The sequence below is a fragment of the Scyliorhinus canicula genome, chromosome 1 (assembly GCF_902713615.1).
Source record: "Scyliorhinus canicula chromosome 1, sScyCan1.1, whole genome shotgun sequence".
NCBI classification, from domain to species: domain Eukaryota; kingdom Metazoa; phylum Chordata; class Chondrichthyes; order Carcharhiniformes; family Scyliorhinidae; genus Scyliorhinus; species Scyliorhinus canicula.
Genome location: NC_052146.1, coordinates 193563748 through 193583758, shown reverse-complemented (window position 1 = coordinate 193583758; position 20011 = coordinate 193563748). Strand labels below are relative to the sequence as shown.

Here is a 20011-nt window from a genome sequence, read left to right as displayed (position 1 = left end):
GGGCAGGGCAGTTTGCTGGTGCTTCCCAAGCACCCTGGCACTGCCAAGGTTCCCAGATGGCAGTGTCAGCTGGAAGGGGCACTGTCAGGGTACCAGGTTGGCATTTTTGCACTGTGGCGATCGGGCTGAAGGTGCCCCCTGCGGGTGTTGGGTGGGTGTGTGTGGGGGGGAGCTGTAGTGCGTTACAGCTTGGGGAGGTTCGGGGTCGGGTCGGGGGCTCCAGAGATCAGGATGCCATTCCGCTACACTGAGGAGTTCCGGCAAGTGGAGCTCCTCAGTGCAGATAATGGGATATGTGTGCCCTTGCATTAAGCGTTATCTAGATACATAGAACATAGAACAGTACAGCACAGAACAGGCCCTTCGGCCCTCGATGTTGTGCCGAGCAATGATCACCCTACTCAAACCCACGTGTCCACCCTATACCCGTAACCCAACAACCCCCCACCCTTAACCTTACTTTTAGGACACTACGGGCAATTTAGCATGGCCAATCCACCTAACCCGCACATCTTTGGACTGTGGGAGGAAACCGGAGCACCCGGAGGAAACCCACGCACACACGGGGAGGACGTGCAGACTCCGCACAGACAGTGACCCAGCCGGGAACTGAACCTGGGACCCTGGAGCTGTGAAGCATTTATGCTAACCACCATGCTACCGTGCTGCCTACCTGTGACACCAGCAAATCCAGACGAAGCTCTGCTCCTCTCGAATCTACATTCATGGCATGCGTGAGCTTCTCCAAAAACTCATCATGTTCTTTCATTCTTCTCATGTCTTCCTGCTTGGTCTCATCCCACTCTGTTAGATATTTTCTGTCAAGTAAACATTACACAGGACTTTTGGCATGTTTAGGTTTTTAAATCAAGACTTTGGTGATTTAAATATGTCTAAATACATAGCGCTAATGTTATTTTTAAAAATTAATTTAGAGAACCCAATTCTTTTTTTCCTTCAAATTAAGCCAATTAAGGGGCAATTTAGCGTGATCAATTCACCTATCCTGCACATCTTTGGGTCGTGGGGGTGAAACCCACGCAAACATTTTTCATTTCATTCATTTCATTGTTCAACACGGGGAGAATGTGCAAAATCCACACGGACAGTGACCCGAGGCTGGGATCGAATCCGGGTCCTCAGTGCCATAAGGCAGCAGAGCTAACCACTGTGCCACCATTCCGTCCTACATAAAGCAAATGTTAACTGATAATTTGACTGAATGTGACAAAATGATTACACATCATCTAAACCTCATATATACACATCTTTTTTTCTCTATACATAATAGGTATCTGTGATATATTTTGTTCTAATGGTTCTTATAGAACATAGAAATGGTTAGAGAATCATCACACATCTTACTATCTGTTATTCTCGCCTTGGTTTTCCACTCTTTGTGGCTCAGTCTTTCTCCTTTTGTTTCTATCCCCTCAACTCTTCGCTGGTTTTCATTCTGTCATTTTCTGATTCCCTCTTCAATTTCAGGTCGAAAGTAGTGGATGACGTGGCACGGAAAGGCTGCATTTTCCGGTTGTGAATTATGGGGCTAATCTGGCCCTGGGTCACTCCATTGTCATCTTCGTGCCATCACAGGTTTGCATCACTATCGTTCTTACCGTTCCCCCAGTTCCACTGATTGCCGATTCATTCACATTACTTTCTCTACTTCTTGCCCTTTCAGCTACCTCCTCAAACCCAGTATCCTCCCAACCTATTGCTGCACAGACACTCATCTCACACTTATCTATCTATGCTCCCTCCTTATTTCCACTCATTCCCCCAAAAAGTCGACGGGTCACTTTTACCCCATTCCCAAATCCACTTATCACGGTTTCCATAAAATTTTATCTACTTCCTTAAAAATAAATCACATTAGGATGAGGAAAGATGTTTGGTGTCTGTCTCTTCCACTATCTCACGGGTGTATGTTGTTAACGTTTACATGCCCCATGTGTTGGCAAAGCACAGCCGATATATTCAGAGGCTTTCAGTTTTCTTCCAAATTTGTGTTGTGCCTAATATAAAAACTGAACTAAAATTAGGGTGAGGAAAGACACTGGGCGGAATTCTCCGTTTCAGCGACTAAGTGCCGGCGCCAGTGGAGAATCTGCTGGTGGATCACAGCAGGAAAAATCACTGCGAACCCTTGACAATTCCTGTAGCGATTAGGGGATCGCGCAGAAAATGGCCAGAGCATCGCTGGATCCCGGGCCATGCATGCGTAGGGCTGTCGGCCTGCACTGGTCGTGCCGGAAAACATGGCGCCGGCTGTGCTTGAACTTTCATGGAATGTGGGAATCGCTGGCAAGACCAGCATTTGCAGCCCATCTATAACTGCCTTTAAACGGAGTGACTTGTGAGGCTATTTCAGAGGGCAGTTAAGAGTCAAGAACATTGTTGTGGATCTGGAGTCGCATGTCGGCACGCCCAGGTAAGAATGGCAGGTTTCCTTCCTGAAAGGACATTAATTAACCAATTGTGTTTTTACAACAATTGATGATAGTCACCATCACCGAGACCAGCTTTCTAACCAGATTTATTAACTAAATTCCACCAGCTGCCATGGTGGGATTGGAACCCCTGACCCTGGGGCATTAGCTGGGATGATGGCTCCAGTGACATTACCACTTCGCCAGCATCTCTCTATTGTTCACTACCACATTCTCTCAGGCAACAAGCGACAAGTAAATGTTGTCCACTTGCCATGAATGACTGAAGTAACACCATTCCCCGGAGATTTTAGCAAATTAAAGAACTCTAGAAGGGACCAACACCTGTACAATTGTGGCAATAGACAGGAGGAATCAATCAGCAACTAATCTAGAAGTGTTTGATGATCCCTTTAAATCACACCGATGGGAAGGGGATTTTTTGTGTATTTAGCCATGTGTAGGAGAGAGCTGGACAGCTAAGGTCCAAAACAGCATCAAATCAGTGCGCCACACTGATACGTCATGCTATGCCTCCTCTGCATACTGCCAGTGTACACACATGCTCACACCCTCACTTAAATGGTGTCCTTCACGATTCATAACACAGGTATGCTCGTGTCGCAGACGTCATTTTAGACCTCTCAAAGCACCTTCAAAATGGTCAGTGCGGATTGGAATTTTGTGCCAAAAGTTTTTTCTAAAATATAAAGAACCAGACAACAAAAGATAAAAACAGTATTTTATATTTCTGCCCATTTAATTTTAAGAAGCCCAAAGCAAAATTCTCTGTTCTAAGCTACCATCAGGCAAGATGCCACACCGTCAACAGGGGCTCTGAAAATTTGTAATTTCATTGGACATCGAAGCGATGACAGTTGTGGTGTTAGTCTGAAATCCAGAATATGCCAGGATACCAATGGGTGACTTTATTATTTGTAGTTCTAACACAGGCCCTGGCACAGAGATTGGGGGATGCAAGTTCTGGGACAGCTATGGGTGCCGTGAAGCTCAGGCTGAATGCTAACAGTTTGGGTCACACAAAATCTGAAGCACTCAATTGGGGTCACAACGTTTGGGAAGCACTTTACTAATAGAAGGACTCAGAAGATAAACGTTGAATGAATGTTTCTATAGGTATGTCAGGAATAAAAGAATGACTAGGGTAAGAGTAGGGCCAGTCAAGGACAGTGGTGGGAAGTTGTGTGTGGAGGCTGAGGAGATAAGCGAGGTACTAAATGAATACTTTTCGTCAGTATTCACTCAGGAAAAAGATAATATTGTGGAGGAGAATGCTGAGACCCAGGCTATTAGAATAGATGGCATTGAGGTGCGTAGGGAAGAAGTGTTGGCAATTCTGGACAAGGTGAAAATAGATAAGTCCCCGGGGCCGGATGGGATTTATCCTAGGATTCTCTGGGAAGCCAGGGAAGAGATTGCTGAGCCTTTGGCTTTGATTTTTAGGTCATCGTTGGCTACAGGAATAGTGCCAGAGGACTGGAGGATAGCAAATGTGGTCCCTTTGTTCAAGAAGGGGAGTAGAGATAACCCCGGTAATTATAGGCCGGTGAGCCTAACGTCTGTGGTGGGTAAAGTCTTGGAGAGGATTATAAAAGATACGATTTATAATCACCTCGATAGGAATAATATGATTAGGGACAGTCAGCATGGTTTTGTGAAGGGTAGGTCATGCCTCACAAACCTTATCGAGTTCTTTGAGAAGGTGACTGAACAGGTTGACGAGGGTAGAGCAGTTGATGTGGTGTATATGGATTTCAGTAAAGCGTTTGATAAGGTTCCCCACGGTCGGCTATTGCAGAAAATACGGAGGCTGGGGATTGAGGGTGATTTAGAGATGTGGATCAGAAATTGGCTAGTTGAAAGAAGACAGAGAGTGGTAGTTGATGGGAAATGTTCAGAATGGAGTTCAGTTACGAGTGGCGTACCACAAGGATCTGTTCTGGGGCCGTTGCTGTTTGTCATTTTTATAAATGACCTAGAGGAGGGCGCGGAAGGATGGGTGAGTAAATTTGCTGATGACACTAAAGTCGGTGGAGTTGTAGACAGTGCGGAAGGATGTTGCAGGTTACAGAGGGACATAGATAAGCTGCAGAGCTGGGCTGAGAGGTGGCAAATGGAGTTTAATGTGGAGAAGTGTGAGGTGATTCACTTTGGAAAGAATAACAGGAATGCGGAATATTTGGCTAATGGTGAAATTCTTGGTAGTGTGGATGAGCAGAGGGATCTCGGTGTCCATGTACATAGATCCCTGAAAGTTGCCACCCAGGTTGATAGGGTTGTGAAGAAGGCCTATGGTGTGTTGGCCTTTATTGGTAGAGGGATTGAGTTCCGGAGCCATGAGGTCATGTTGCAGTTGTACAAAACTCTAGTACGGCCGCATTTGGAGTATTGCGTACAGTTCTGGTCGCCTCATTATAGGAAGGACGTGGAAGCTTTGGAACGGGTGCAGAGGAGATTTACCAGGATGTTGCCTGGTATGGAGGGAAAATCTTATGAGGAAAGGCTGATGGACTTGAGGTTGTTTTCGTTAGAGAGAAGAAGGTTAAGAGGTGACTTAATAGAGGCATACAAAATGATCAGAGGGTTAGATAGGGTGGACAGCGAGAGACTTCTCCCGCGGATGGAGGTGGCTAGCACGAGGGGACATAGCCTTAAATTGAGGGGTAATAGATATAGGACAGAGGTCAGAGGTGGGTTTTTTACGCAAAGAGTGGTGAGGCCGTGGAATGCCCTACCTGCAACAGTAGTGAACTCGCCAACATTGGGGGCATTTAAAAGTTTATTGGATAAGCATATGGATGATAAGGGCATAGTGTAGGTTAGATGGCCTTTAGATTTTTTCCATGTCGGTGCAACATCGAGGGCCGAAGGGCCTGTACTGCGCTGTATCGTTCTATGTTCTATGTTCTATGTTCTATGAGGAAGAGGCCTACCTGAGTTTTCTCTCTAATTCTGTATTCCTCTGTTCGAGTTCCCTGTTCTCATTTTGCAAAACCTGCAGAGTTACTTCTGCCTCAGTCTTTGACGTAAGCAGAGTTCCAGACTTCTCCTCAGATTCCAGAATCCTTTCTCGCAAGCAGCCGATGAAAGATTGCTGCCTTGTGTTGTCCACCTTGTAGCTTTCAACTTCCACCTTTAGCTCCTGGAGATAGCCCTCTTGGGAGGCAAGTCTCATACAAACATCTGTAAGCTGTCAGGAAGATTTGTCAGCAATCTGACACATTTGTACAGTAAGTAATGACCTTATCTGTTGATAATGGGCTGGATTCTCCGGTCTCCCAGCCGACTGTCGGCGGCGCGGGTGCGCTGGCAGCGGGATTCTAAACTCCCGCTTTGTCAATGGGATTACCCATTGAAGCCACCCCACATTGCCAGGAAACCTGCAGGTGGGGGTGTGCTGCCAGCGGGAAAAGAGAATGCCAACAGCCGGAGAATTCCAGCAAATCCAACCAATGTCAAGTAATGAATACCATATTACTACAGCCAAGACCAAGTTCAAATCAGTTTGTTCTCTCAATCCATTAACGTACAGTTAGAAAATCATGTCAAATTAATTTTGGCAGTCGTACCTTCCAGATTATTACTCACTAGTACAGCAGCATTGCTTTGCACAGCTTAAGGAATGAACTTGCATTTACATAGAATCTTTCACAACCACAGAACTTTCCAAAGCGGTTTACAGCCAAGGAAGTATTTTTGAAGTGTAGTAACTGTTGTCATGTAAGAGTGCGTCAGCTAATTTTCACACAGCAAACCCCACAAACAACAATGTGATAATGACCAAATCATATTCCTTAATAAAAGCAAATTACTGCGGATGCTGGAATATGAAACAAAATAGAAAACGCTGGAAAATCCCAGCAGGTCTGGCAGCATCTGTAGGGAAAGAAAAGAGCTATCGTTTCGAGTCCAGTGACTCTTTGTCAAAGCGAACAGAGAAAGTGGGAATTATTTATACTGTGGAGTGAGAATGAAAGATGAGTACCTCTGCACAGCAGCATGCTTTAATATTTTATCATTTAAATAATAATCCCGTTTGCTGTTATTCCTACCAAAATGGATAACCTCACATTTGTCAACATTGTATTCCATCTGCCAAACCCTAGCCCATTCACTTAAACTATCCAAATCCCTCTGCAGACTTCCAGTATCCTCTGCACTTTTCGCTTTACCACTCATCTGAGTGTCATCTGCAAACTTGGACACATTGCCCTTGGTCCCCAACTCCAAATCATCTATGTGAATTGTGAACAATTGTGGGCCCAACACGGATCCCTGAGGGACACCACTAGCTACTGATTGCCAACCAGAGAAACACCCATTAATCCCTACTCTTTGCTTTCTATTAATTAACCAATCCTCTATCCATGCTACTACTTTACCCTTAACGCCATGCATCTTTATCTTATGCAGCAACATTTTGTGTGGCATCTTGTCCAAAGCTTTCTGGAAATCCAGATATACCACATCCATCGGCTCCCCGTTATCTACTGCACTGGTAATGTCCTCAAAAAATTCCACTAAATTAGTTAGGCATGACCTGCCCTTTATGAATCCATGCGGCGTCTGTCCAATGGGACAATTTCCATCCAGATGCCTCGCTATTTCTTTTTTGATGATAGATTCCAGCATCTTCCCTACTACTGAAGTTAAGCTCACTGGCCTATAATTACCCACTTTCTGCCGACCTCCTTTTTTTTGACAAGTTGAACCTAGTGCTGCCCCTCTATCCTGCTCCACACCGCCTCTCCCCCATTAGTTTAAATCTCATCCTATCTTCAGTTCTCTCTAAGTTTGACAAAGTCATCCAAACTCGAAACGTTCACTCCATTCTCACTCCACAGATGTTGTCAGATCTGCTGAGATTGTCCAGCATTTTCTGATTTTGCTGCAAAACATTTAATTGGCCGTGAAGCAATTTAGAATGTCCAGACCTTGTGAAAGACACTATATCAATGCAAGTTCATTTACATTACATTCGTGAGACTGCACCTTGAATGGTGCAATCATCAGCAAGACTCATGAAAATAGCGTAGCCCATAAGTAACGTGGAAAAGTTTGATAAGGCTGACCCCTGGTGCCATGAGGAAAGGTTTAAAATACTTGCAGCCTTGAGCACAAGTGCAGGAGGGCTCCAGAGGGACAGTTACAATATTAAGTGGAAGCAAAATGGTTAAACCATGACTACAGGACCAGGGAGACACAGGTCTACACTGGAAAAAGGGTAGTCCAGGGCTGATATGTCAGGAAACACTTCTGCGCACAGGGAGAGAGGAAAAACTCCTGCAAGGGTCATGAGTCGGGGAGTGAGGGCACAAAATGCAGGTCACATACAAAAGATAGTGAGATGCTGTGATGAGGAACTACAGGGGTGGGATTCTCCGAACCTCCGAGCCAAAATCGCGATTGGCGCGGGGGCGAAGACTGGGCGTCAAGCCCGGAATCCGATCCGACACCGCTCCCACGATTCTCCGCCCCAAATCGGGCACATGCGGGATACACGCCACAACCCGTGGATACGCACCACGGTTTGGGGGCCATTGACAGAGGCCTCCAAGGTGATTTGCCAACGTAACCTGTCCGAGTTCCCGACGGCGTGGTTCTATCTGCCCTGGTGGGGGGCGCGGGGGGGATCCTTCACCGGCGGGGGGGGGGGGGGCTTCACAGACAGCCAGGCTATCAGTCGGGGGCCACCGATCCGCGGGCGCACGCATGCGCCCTTGGGGGGGCCTATCTTTTCGGTGCCGGTCCGCGGTGTGGGTCTGCCACATCGTGCAGGGTGGCCGTGCGCATGTGCAGACCCCCGACCGGAAGTGCAGGGCCCTGTATCGGCAGCCGGAGCTGTGAGGACTACTCCGCGGCCCTGCTAGCCCCCTCCAGGTAGGAAAATCACTCTGGACTTTCTTCAAGAAACTTCCGCATTTTGCCGTTGGAGAGGGACATAGCCCCATTATTGGAGAATCCCACCCACGGTTTCTGTTGAGTGCTGATGGAATGGGTCCAATAACCTCCACCTAATGTAGTTCTAAAGTCCTCCCAAAAATACCTGAACAAAATTAAATTCAGAAGAAACCATCCTCAGGCAATTGACCATAATTTATTCACCATTTCTTTCTCCATTTACATATTCCATTAATGCTGACAGAGGATAAAGAAGAACCTGCATGCAGTTGTGTAACTGAATAAACAAAATGGATCTAAGCAGGTGAAGGCCTGCGATTTAATCAGTAAACTTTACACCTTTCTGAGCGTTAAAACAATCTCGCCCTTCCTGCCATCTGAAAGCAGGCCTCTTCCTGCCTCAGGATTTTCAGATTACCTCAGCCTGACTGCTTTTGTATTTGACCTGCAGTGCAGCCAGTTCACTGCGAGCCGACTCAGATGCAACCCGATGATGATTCAGTTGTTCACGCAGGACCGGAATTTCCACCATTGGTTCAAAGGTTCCCTGGAGGATCAAAAACAACTGCGTGAGCTTCCCTTGCTCCACACAATATGCACTAACAGATGAATACCCAATGTCACTGAACAGTTCAGTCACTAATTACGGTGAATTGGATGTAATTCCAAAATTCTGTTTGCCATTTTAAACCCAATCACCCTCCACTTCCCAGCCTCCTTGCAGGCCACGCTTTTAAGCCAAAAATCAAACCATGCCTCACACCGTTTCCTGATGGCTTCTGTTTTGGGTGACCAGGCCTCCCAGTTTTGCCAAGACAATCCTGGTTTTTCGCTAGGCCTCCCAGTGTCCCGACAGTTTTCTTTCAATTTGCTCAAATATTTCAATCCCCCGCCCTCCCCCCCCCACCCTTCAAATGCCCCGCTCCTTTAACCGGCCCCTCGGGCTCCCTCTGCTGTCGTTAAAACCCCCCTCCCCAAAAAGCAATCTCGTGCTGCACCTTAGGAATCGGAATGCCAACCTTTAAGCGGCTGTGCCAGGACACACTCCCGCAGGTGCGGAATCTTTCTCACCGGCACCCAGACCTGGGAAGGAATCAGCCCTCTGGGTGACAAAGGAAGACTGACGGCCGTGTCTGCCAACCACAACCCCACACTTGGTGAGGTAGCCGCACTTCGTCCATCAGTAAACCACCAACCAATGCTGAGGAAGGTGGCAGGCTGGTGAGTTCAGTTGGGCCCTGCCATGTCCAAGTGAGCATCTTGGCGAAACACCATTTGTGGGTTCTGGGTGCAAACAAATTCTCCTACACTCGAGGTGCATCCTAGAGTTTAAAATGAACATTGCTGGAACCCAGAGCTTTTAAATGCACATCGGTCTTAACATTGTGCGTTATACTGTAAAGTCAGATTGGGATAGAGGATTCCGACTGGAAACAGTTGTGACAAACAAAAGCTCGATTCAGTTTTTTTTTTAAACAAAAAGAGGCAGAAATGTATAATTGAAGCAAAATTCAGTGGTTTGTTCCTGCTGTCTTTACTTATTGGATGTCTTAATGGGGTTGCCAACTCGAGTTGGACATATTCCAGTAAATGCCGCCACATGGCCACCTACCTTCAACTGCCCCAACCCCAACACTCCTGTCATCGGCTGCCCAGCCTGTCAATCATTACAGAGCCCACCGTGTCAAGACTTTTCAATCTGTCCCAGTTTTGACTTTTCAAAATCTGGCCACCCTATCTCTTCCAGGGTGGGAAAATGGCTCCCAGACTCCTTTTGGGCACCATTCCTCGGGCCAGAATACAATACCCTACTTTGGACCCCAACTGTACAGGATGGATCCCAGAGGCCTCAAGAGCTGGAAGATGTTCTCACCAACATCCTGAACGGCACCATGTAGATACATGGCCTACTGCTGAAGTGAGCACCCAGAGGTGGAGCGCCCCACCTTTGTTTTTCTTTTTGTTTTTAAATAAAGATTTAGAGTATCCAATTCATTTTTTCCAATTAAAAGGCAATTTAGCGTGGCCAATCCACCTATCCTGCACATCTTTGGGTTGTGGGGGCAAAACCCACGCAGACACAGGGAGAACGTGCAAACTCCACACGGACAGTGACCCAGATGCGGGATCGAACCTGGGACCTCGGCGCCATGAGGCAGCAGTGCTAACCACTGCACCACAATTCAGTCCATGTAGCACCCCACATGATAAGCACATACAGCTCAACACTAAGTGGTGAATAAGTCACAAACTGCTGAACAGTCAGTAAATATTATTCAAAAAATATTTAGGCTGGGCAATTTGCAGTTTTGGTGCTGCTGACAGAGCTTTGCATAGCATAACTATCTGAAAATTTAGCACAGTCTGATCTTAGAGACAAAAGAAAGGATTTGTTTTTTAGCTTTTATTCATCTAACTGTGTCTCTGGGGAAATTACTAATGGAGGGTTTGTTCTCCAAGGCAGAACAAGCACTCAGATCTACTACAGGTAATAGGAACATTGTAACATAGGTTGGTGACGGTGCGGCAGAAATGGGAAGAGGATTTGGGAAGCGCGGTGCGGGGCTGGATTTGGGAGGAATCGATGCATATGGTTAATGCATCCTCGTCATGTGCTAGGCTCAGTCTTGTACAGCTTAAGGCTGTTCATAGAGCACATAAGACACCGGTTGGGCTGAGCCGTTTCTTCCCGGAAGTGGCTGATCAATGTACGCGATGTGCTGGTTCCCCTGCGAACCACGTTCACATGTTCTGGTCCTGTCCAAAATGAGTGGTATTTTGGAAGGATGTTACGGATGTATTGCCTCGGGTGGTGAAGGTAATGGTCGAGCCTTCCCCATGGGTGTCTGAGGATCCTGGTGTCATGGTGCGAAAGGGAGCCGATGTCGTGGCTTTTGCAGTGACCTGGGATTGGGTTCGAACCCGGGTTCTCAGTGCTGTGAGGCAGCAGTGCTAACCACTGCGCCGCAGTGCCGCACTGATATTACCAGATTGTTTAACGAATGTTATGACCCCTGTTGATGTTACCACTGGTCAAATCAGATTATTATTATAAAGTTAAAAGACAACGCTGCAGGAAGCAGATGTAAAGCAATGTAGCTTATAAGAAGCGAGAGATCCTCGGAGATAGCCGAAAGTCAGTAACTCCTTAATGCAGGCCTATGAAGCAATGGTGTTCTCTTCATATAGTTGAATACTGGGAAAGAGTGCATGGAAGGCGAAGCTTGAATGCATGTGACGATTGAGGGAGAGGAGCATCGAAAGGAAAGGTTGAAACCCTGGAGGTTGATCCTTGATGAAGACATCTGAGAGAAGGTGTCGTTTGGGAAGAGATTCCAAGGTGGGTTCTTCGAAAGCAGAGATTGGACACCCTCGTGTGGAAGATAGAATTCCAGTGAGGCCAGTTGGTTCACAGTGTGCCAAAAGTCTGGGGGGATTGATGAGAAACCCATCAAAGTTCTTTGGGAGGCATAATGCCACTTGGTTTCAGAGCATGGAGTGTCTTACCACAGGTCACCTATTGGTTTATATGGGCTGTATACCTACTGAGAACATTAGAGTATGAGAGAGATTTTGTAACTTGTACAAACCTGTACATATCTGTATAGTGGGGGGTGAAGGAGTAGTGTATTACAGTTCATCTTTTCTCATTTAATAAATATTTTATTCTTTTGTTAAAAGTAGATCAAGAGAGTACATCTCTGCGACTCTTCAGTAGCCACCTTCTCTGTTTCTAAACTAAAAATGAAAGTTGGGGTCCATCCTGGGATCTGATTTGACCAGTGGTAACATCAGCAGGGATCATAACATTCGTTAAACAATCTGCTAATATCGGTGCGGCACGGCGGCGCAGTGGTTAGCACTGCTGCCTCACGGCGCTGAGAACCCGGGTTCAAACCCAGTCCCAGGTCACTGTCCATGTGGAATTTGCACATCCTCCCTGTGTCTGCCTGAGTTTCACCCCCCACAACCCAAAGATGTGCAGGTTAAGTGGATTAGCGACACTAAATTGCCCCTTAATTGGAAAAAAGAATAATTGGGTACTCTAAATTTATTTCAAAAAACAATCGGCTAATATCATCAATTGCAATTTTCAACCAAAATACTCACCTTTTGAGCTTCCAATCTGCTCCAACTCCTGCAGTGAGAGAAGGAAAAATGCATACATGAATACACAATAACTATTGGGTACAGTGCCTGATTATTGGACTGACATTAACATTGCAGATTAAAATGAACACTGCTCACTACAAAACTATTTCTTTTCAAAAAGACTTCATAAATGAATGCATAGAAATATATCAGTTGGAAATGTTACAAAATCTTGAAGATACTAGGCACAAATGAACGGCCACGCTGTACCCGAGAAGCAGTGCGCCACAGCGCAGCGTGTCCCATAGAAGCATGCCGACCTCGTGCCCGGGATCTGCCTGGTTCACAATGCCTCGCGAGATCGATCGTGATCTTGTGAGGTGTTGCGATGTAAATCCCGTCTTTTGTGGGCAAGATCACTTTTAAGCAAATCCGCATATTACAGCAAGACAGCTAGTCTCACTTTAATATGCAGTTTGCTGAAGTACGCGAGGCATTCAGATCTATCCTCTTCGCCTCGGGTGAGCGCCATTTTGTACTGGCCTCCAAAATGGGGACCAAATGGAACGACAGTTGTGGGGGTCTCCCAGGAGATTGATGGTACACAGGTACATGCCCTTTGGGCAGGGTGGTATCCTGGCACTGCTGGTGTCACCTGCCACCCTGGCAGTGCCATCTGGATGTCAGCCTGGCACTGCCACGGTGCCCAGGTGGCACTGCCAGCTGGCAAGGTCACTGCCAGGGTGCCAAGCTGGCATTTTTTGAACGGTGGTGATCAGGTTGTGGGTGCATGAGGGCCAGCGACCCTCACATAGTGCTTGGGAGGGGGATCGGGGATCACTTTGGGGGCTCCAGAGGTCAGGGCGCCATTTAAAAATGTCAGCCCGATCTCTCATTACACTAAGGAGTTCCGGCAAGCGGAGCTCCTCGATGCACCAAACTGAGCTAGGTGCGGCCTCAGCCACACGTTCCCCGCTAAGGCCCCCTATCTAACCAGTGTGCCGTTTTATAGCATTGTGTTTCTCAGCGCTGCGAGCGCCAGAAAACACACAGCTAAACATGCTTGCTATGGGATTTTGTTCCAATTTAGTTAAATCCCACCCACTACCTAAAACAAAAATGGAACATACCAAACATATGAAAATGCATACAAAATAGAAGCAGAAGTAGGCCTCTTGAGCCTACTCCGCCATTTATCAAGATCACGACTGATCTGTTTGTATTTCGAGTTCCACATTCCCATCTTCCCACAATAACCCTTGATTTCCTTGCCCAACAAGAATCTATCTGCCTCTGCCTTAAAAATATTCAGTGATCCCGTCTCCACCACCTTCCAAGGCTCTATCATGGACTCGCATCAGTTGATTATGGGGGGAGCGGGGGGTTTATTTCCTGAGGGAGTGTGGGGTGGAGGGGAGGGGAGTCATGGGGGGGGTTGGCGGTTGGGAAGCCTTCGGAGGGGTTGCCATGCTAGCTGGGAGGGGGGGGGGGGGGGCTAGTTAACATGAGCGCAGTGGGGGGTGGTCAAGTCCACCCTTGCCTTCAGCCCCTTTGGGTCTACTGCATCAGCCCCATCTCAGCCACCGAGGCCAGCTGCTCCTTGTGCTCCCCCACCACCTCCTCCACTTTCTGAATCGCCTGGTCCTGGGACTTCAGCCTCTGCCCCACATGATTAGTCCCTGCTTTGAGCGGTTCTACCTCCTTGACTAGGTTCTCCCTTCTCTGCTGGCTGAACTTCACATTTAAGAAGTCCACCAGCTGCTCTGTAGACCACTGGACGGGAAGAACAGGCCCTTTGCCCTCCGCCATCTTGTCCTGTGGCGCACAAAGATTCTCTTGCTCCACAAGCTCCCTTCTACTCAACCCACTCCTAGTCCGTGGATCCATCCGCCAGCCGCAACCGGGGAGTCACACTTTCTCCTGGCAATCCACCTTCAGCGGGAGCTACCAAATGTGCGACCGCTCACTCCATGGCAGCCACTGGAAGACCAGATTGGTACCACTGGCTGTGCCAAGATGATGTAGGTAACAAGTGGTGCTTCTCACTTATCATATCATTTTGGGACACTGAGTTCAGTTTAGAGATAGTCCGGAATATCAGAATTTATTTATTGAGTTCAGTAAGTTCTGTAAGTATTAGGAAACAGGTTCACTGAAAATTCTTTGCTATTTAGTCATGTTTTGCATATAAAATTAACAAATTTGTTTTTATTCATTCTAGGGACAAGGGCATCACTCGTGCCATCCACCATTTATTGTCCATCCCCAGCTGCCCCCGAGAAAGATGAGTGGTGGTGAACCGCCTTCTGGAACTGCTGCAGTCCACATGGTGAAGATAATCCCACATTTGGAGTCCCATGATCTTGAACGAGCAACTGTGAAGGGACAATACATATCCAAGTCAGGATGCGGTAAGGCATGAAAGGAAGCTTTGAGGTGTTGGTGTTCTCATGCACATGCTGCTCTTGTTGTTTTAGGTGTTGGAGGTTGCGGATTTGTGCATCCCCCCCAACCTCCACGTCCCACACCCAACATCATCAACTGGCCTTGTCTCACTAGATTGCCAAACAGACCACCTTCAAGAGAAATACACATGCAGGACATGTTATGGAGATCCTGTGGCGCAGTGGGTAGCGTCCCTATCTCTGAGCCAGAAGCTCCAGGTTTGAGTCCCACCCCAGGACTTGATGACCAAGGAAGGTGTGTTCATAACCCGCCCAAAACAGGTTTTGCAGCAACCTGCACAATCCTTCCAAACCTGCTCATGGTTGGTGGTAAGAACATGAGAAACTCCTGGTCGTAGAATCAAAGAATCCTTACAGTGCAGAAGGAGGCCATTCGCCCATTGTGTCTGCACTGGCCCCCTGAAAGATCAGTCCACCCAAGCCCACTTGCCTACCCCATCCTAATCACCCCCTAACCTAACCCACACTAAGGGCCAATTTAGCATGGCCAGTCCAGCTAACCTGCACATTTTTGGACTGTGGGAGGAAACCGGAGCACCCGGAAGAAACCCACGCAGACACGGGGAGAATGTACAAACTCCTCACAGAGAGTCACCTGAGGCCGGAATTGAGCCCGGGTCCCTGGCACTGTGAGGCAGCAGTGCTAACCACTGTACCGTTGTGCTGCCCACGCTTGATGTTGAGTGGTGTCCCTCAAGCGATAGCCCCTGGTAACAGACTAGAAACCTGTTCCAGGAATTACTAGCTATGGAAACAGCCAAACGTCTGCCTTAGTGCACCACTTGGTGTGGGAAGAGAAGGAAGAAAAACATGTTATAGACCTCAGGTCACACTATCACAAGAGTAGCTATTCAGCAGTCAAGGTAAACCCCTGTTCATAGGAAATTTGAGGAACACCTACAAAAATGATCCGTGATGTTGAATTCAATGGTGCAGACCTGACGTTTGTAGCCATTCCAGTGTGATTTATTTTTGTTATCTGCTGTAGTTTTTATTCCTTTAAACCAAATATTAATATGGATATTCATTCCCATGGATGTAGAATGTTACTCAATTGATCCCAGTTACTGGTCCAACATATCACTACCAAGATTGACTACAGCTTTGGAAGGTAGGGTATCACGCTGGGCCCCCCGACCTAAAAATATTTACTTTAATATACCATAGAGAAAAAAACCCAAATATTTAATCAGACGCTCGAAAGCCAATGTAACAAGCAAATAAAAGCTGCACATCACACGCAGCTCCCATAAGTATTCAGCTTGTAACACGCACATGATCAATTACATTGCATTTAGTGTCAGATTGGATCATTCCTGCCTGTAAGACAAGGATTTAGTTCGAGCTCTGCTCCAGACGTAAGCACGCTTCAGTATAATGCTGTGGGAGTGCTGTATTTCAGATTGAATGTTAAACTGAGATCCAATCTGCAAAAGATCCAGTGATGTGATCTGAATAAGAGGAGGGAGGTTGGCCTCGGTTTCGGCCACCAAAAGCGGATTAACTGGCCATTCATTACAGGCGCTGTTTGTGGGACTTCGCTTTGTGCAGTTGGTTGCTGTTTATTTACATAGCAACAGGGGGAGCTTTTCAAAAGTAACTGGAACAACAACAACCTGCTTTTCTACAGCTCCACATTCCAATCTATGAAACGTTTTGAGATATGGTGCTATAAAAATGCAGAACCTTTCTCCACGTTTCATGTAGATTGGAGATAAAGTAATCTTTGAAATACGCTCGCTGTTCTATTGTGACGTTATGAATGTCCAACGTGATATCCTTGCTCCAATTTATGGGTCATGGAATCCTTACAGTGCAGAAGGAAGCCATTTGGCCCATTGCGACTACACCAACCCCCCCAAAAGAGCACTCTATCTAGGTCCACTCCCCCGCCCACCCCACACTACTCCCGTAACCTAAACTGCACATCCCTCGTCACTGAGGGATAATTTAGCGTGGCCAATCCACCTAACCTGCACATCTTTGGGTCATACACCTAATAAAATGGTTCCTGCAAGATATATTTCTGAATTCGTTTTTGATCTGCAGAAAGAGTTTTCAGCCACCGGAAAGAAGGTCAGCCAGCAGTGAACACGCATAATGAAGTCCAGCCTGCAACCATAACACACTGGGGGTGGGCTAAACTAGCTGAGAGTGGGACCTCTACCCCTCAGTGGGAGGAGATCCTGCCCTCTGGAGCTGCCGGCCAGTCTGATCAGTCGGCAGCTCCAGTAGTCCTGACAGTGCTCAGTAACGGGCACTTCCGGGACTGCAGATGGGCACCGGGTGCTTTTTCAATGAGGCTTCCTTCCTGCATTTTTCCATCGAGGTCACAAAAAAAAATCGGCCTGCCCACTCCTGCCAGGCAGTGGATTATCCCAGTCAATAGGTTTGCTAACAAGCCTAATTGACCATTAATTATTCATTTAGATGTCCAAAGGTGTGCAGGTTAGGTGGATGGGCCATGATAAATTGTTCTTGGTGTCCAAAGGTTGGGCGGGGGATTGGGCCTAGGTAGGGTGCTCTTTTGGAGTGTTGGTGCAGACTTGATGGGCTGAATGGCTTCCTTCTGCACTGTCGGGACTCTCTATGATTTAAATATGGTGGGTGGAGGTCGCCGATTGCAGCACCCTGCCACCTCGTGTGTTTGTTGTGTCAGCTCTAGTCTGGGCAGGAAGGCAGTGGGACAGCCACTCAATATATATATTACGTGCCCCTCCCCCCGCAACACTCCTCAAAACATGCCCAGCGAGGGGCAGGGAGTAAAATACAGCCCAAGGAATGGCCAAGCCAACTATGACTGCCAATCCTGTGTTAATGTTCAAACCATTCTGCATTAGTCAAAAGTGCAAAACCTTAACAGACAAAAATGTCCCAATGCAATTCTTAGATGTATAATTAGACAAATATGGATGACAAGCCAAATAAGCAGGTATTAAGAGGGGGGAAACCAAGTCCAAGAGGTGGGTTTTAAGTAATGTATACCATGGTTTTATGACATAAGTTCCTTCTTGGTATTACGGGTCAGGGGTTAGAGAACCCCAAAGTGTATCATGGAGTTCACCTGACTGTTAACTTTTAAATAGATTTTGGTTATGGGGAGCACAAGGGCCCACTTTACAGGTGTGATGCAACAGAGAACTAAGAGTACTTTTAAACAAAAAAAAATGTTTATTATATGAATCCAGTTAACAATTTTAAACACACACAGTAAACATCTTTGCGACTATCAACTCAAATACTCCCCCAAAGAATACAATACTCTATAAGTAACCCTTAATCTTTCCTTGCAACATCCATAAGACAAATACCCTCTTTAACACAGACATCAGGTTTAAATTCTCTGCTGAGAGCAGTTATCACTTTTAAATTAGCAAGTGATTTGAAGACATTCCTTTCATGCAGAAAGAAATCAGAATTACACCTGGTTTTGCTGGATGCAGCTCCCAATCTGCAAAACTAAACTAAACACATCCTGTAGCTGACAGCCCAAAGTGAAAGTAAAGCAGACAGACAGCCCAGCTCCACCCACACTCTGACATCACTGCAGCTATTTGATAAACATCCATTTCTTAAAGGTACATCCACTACAGCTATTTGATAAACACCCATTTCTTAAAGGTACTCTTACGTGACATTGGTCAAAATGTCTTAACAAATGTAAACAACCCCCGAGCCAAACTACTGAGAATTCCTCGGATGCGGAGCTCCTGTTTACCAACATGGAGTACACATAGTCATTAATACACTTGCTTGACTCTGGCAGCACTGGGCTGAGAATGGCAACAGCAAAAGATTAGGAAACCCCAGCTGGAATATAGCCAGGTAAATCCACACAGGCAGTCAACACGGGGGACAATGACATGAGGATTGGACGACCAACAAGATAAGCCAAGACCCTGCCTGCCCTCTCAGGTGGATATATAAGATACCATGTCATGGGCTGGGCTGTTTAGCACACTGGGCTAAATCGCTGGCTTTTAAAGCAGACCAAGGCAGGCCAGCAGCACGGTTTGATTCCCGTACCAGCCTCCCCGGACAGACGCTGGAATGTGGCGACTAGGGGCTTTTCACAGTAACTTCATTGAAGCCTACTCGTGACAATAAGCGATTTTCAATTTTTCAATTATTCGGAAAGGAGTAGGGGAGTTATGCACAGCTCCCTGGTCAATAGTTATCCCTCAAGTTATCTGGTCATTATCAGATTGCCCTTTGTGGGATTTAGCTTTGCACAATTTGGCTGTATTTAATACTTTAAGGCAGTGACTACACTGCAAAAGTACTTCTTTTTTAATGTATTTCATTCCAAACATACTCAAAAACATAAATAATCTGGGAAACACTACCCATCTCACAATTTTACAGTCTGTACAGGTTTTTCCTCTTTTTCACCCCATTCCCCCCACCCCCCTACGACAAACAACTCCTCGAATATGGCCACGAACAATCTCCATCGTGCGTCAAAGCCCTCGCTGAACCCCTCAATTCAAACTTAATCTTCTCCAACTGGAGGAAATCGTACAGGTTCCCTAGCCAGGCCACGTGCCCCGGCGTTGTTATCGACCGCCATTCCAGCACAATTCTTCGCCGGGCAACCAGAGAGGCAAAGGCCACAATGTCGGCCTTCCTCCCCTCCATCAGCTCCAGCATTTTCGATATCCTAAAAATCGCCACCATCGGGTCCAGCCTGACCTCCTCCCCCACAATCTCTGATAACATCCCATACATTCCCGCCCAGTATTGCTCTAACTTCTCACAGCCCCAGAACATATGCTCGTGATTTGCAGGTCCTCGCCCACACTTCTCACACTCGTCTGCCACCTCCTGGAAGAAACCACTCATCCTCACCCGAGTCATGTGGACCCTGTGTACCACCTTAAACTGTATCAAACTCATCCTCACATACGAGGAGGTTGAATTCACCCTGCGTAGTGCCTAACTCCACAACCTATCTGCCCTCCCCAACTCCTCCTCACATTTCTCCTTGATCCTCACCATCTGTGCTCCCCCCTGCTCCCTCAGCCACCTTTATATGTCCCCAATCCTACCCTGCCCTTCCACGTCTGGAAACAGCAGCCATTCCAATAGAGGATATTCCGG

The 20011-nt window shown here is 46.9% G+C and overlaps 1 protein-coding gene across 1 annotated transcript in view; it reads right to left on the bottom strand.

Annotated features, from left to right (window-relative positions):
• Positions 1-20011, bottom strand: part of ccdc170 (coiled-coil domain containing 170) — a 141489-nt gene that overhangs the window by 103487 nt on the left and 17991 nt on the right. Inside the window, exons 3-6 of the mRNA XM_038819012.1 lie at positions 12465-12492; positions 8773-8901; positions 5387-5643; positions 674-818 (exon numbers count right to left, since the gene is read on the bottom strand). Coding sequence (XP_038674940.1) covers positions 674-818; positions 5387-5643; positions 8773-8901; positions 12465-12492 — 559 coding nt within the window. The remainder of the gene's footprint in view (positions 1-673; positions 819-5386; positions 5644-8772; positions 8902-12464; positions 12493-20011) is intronic.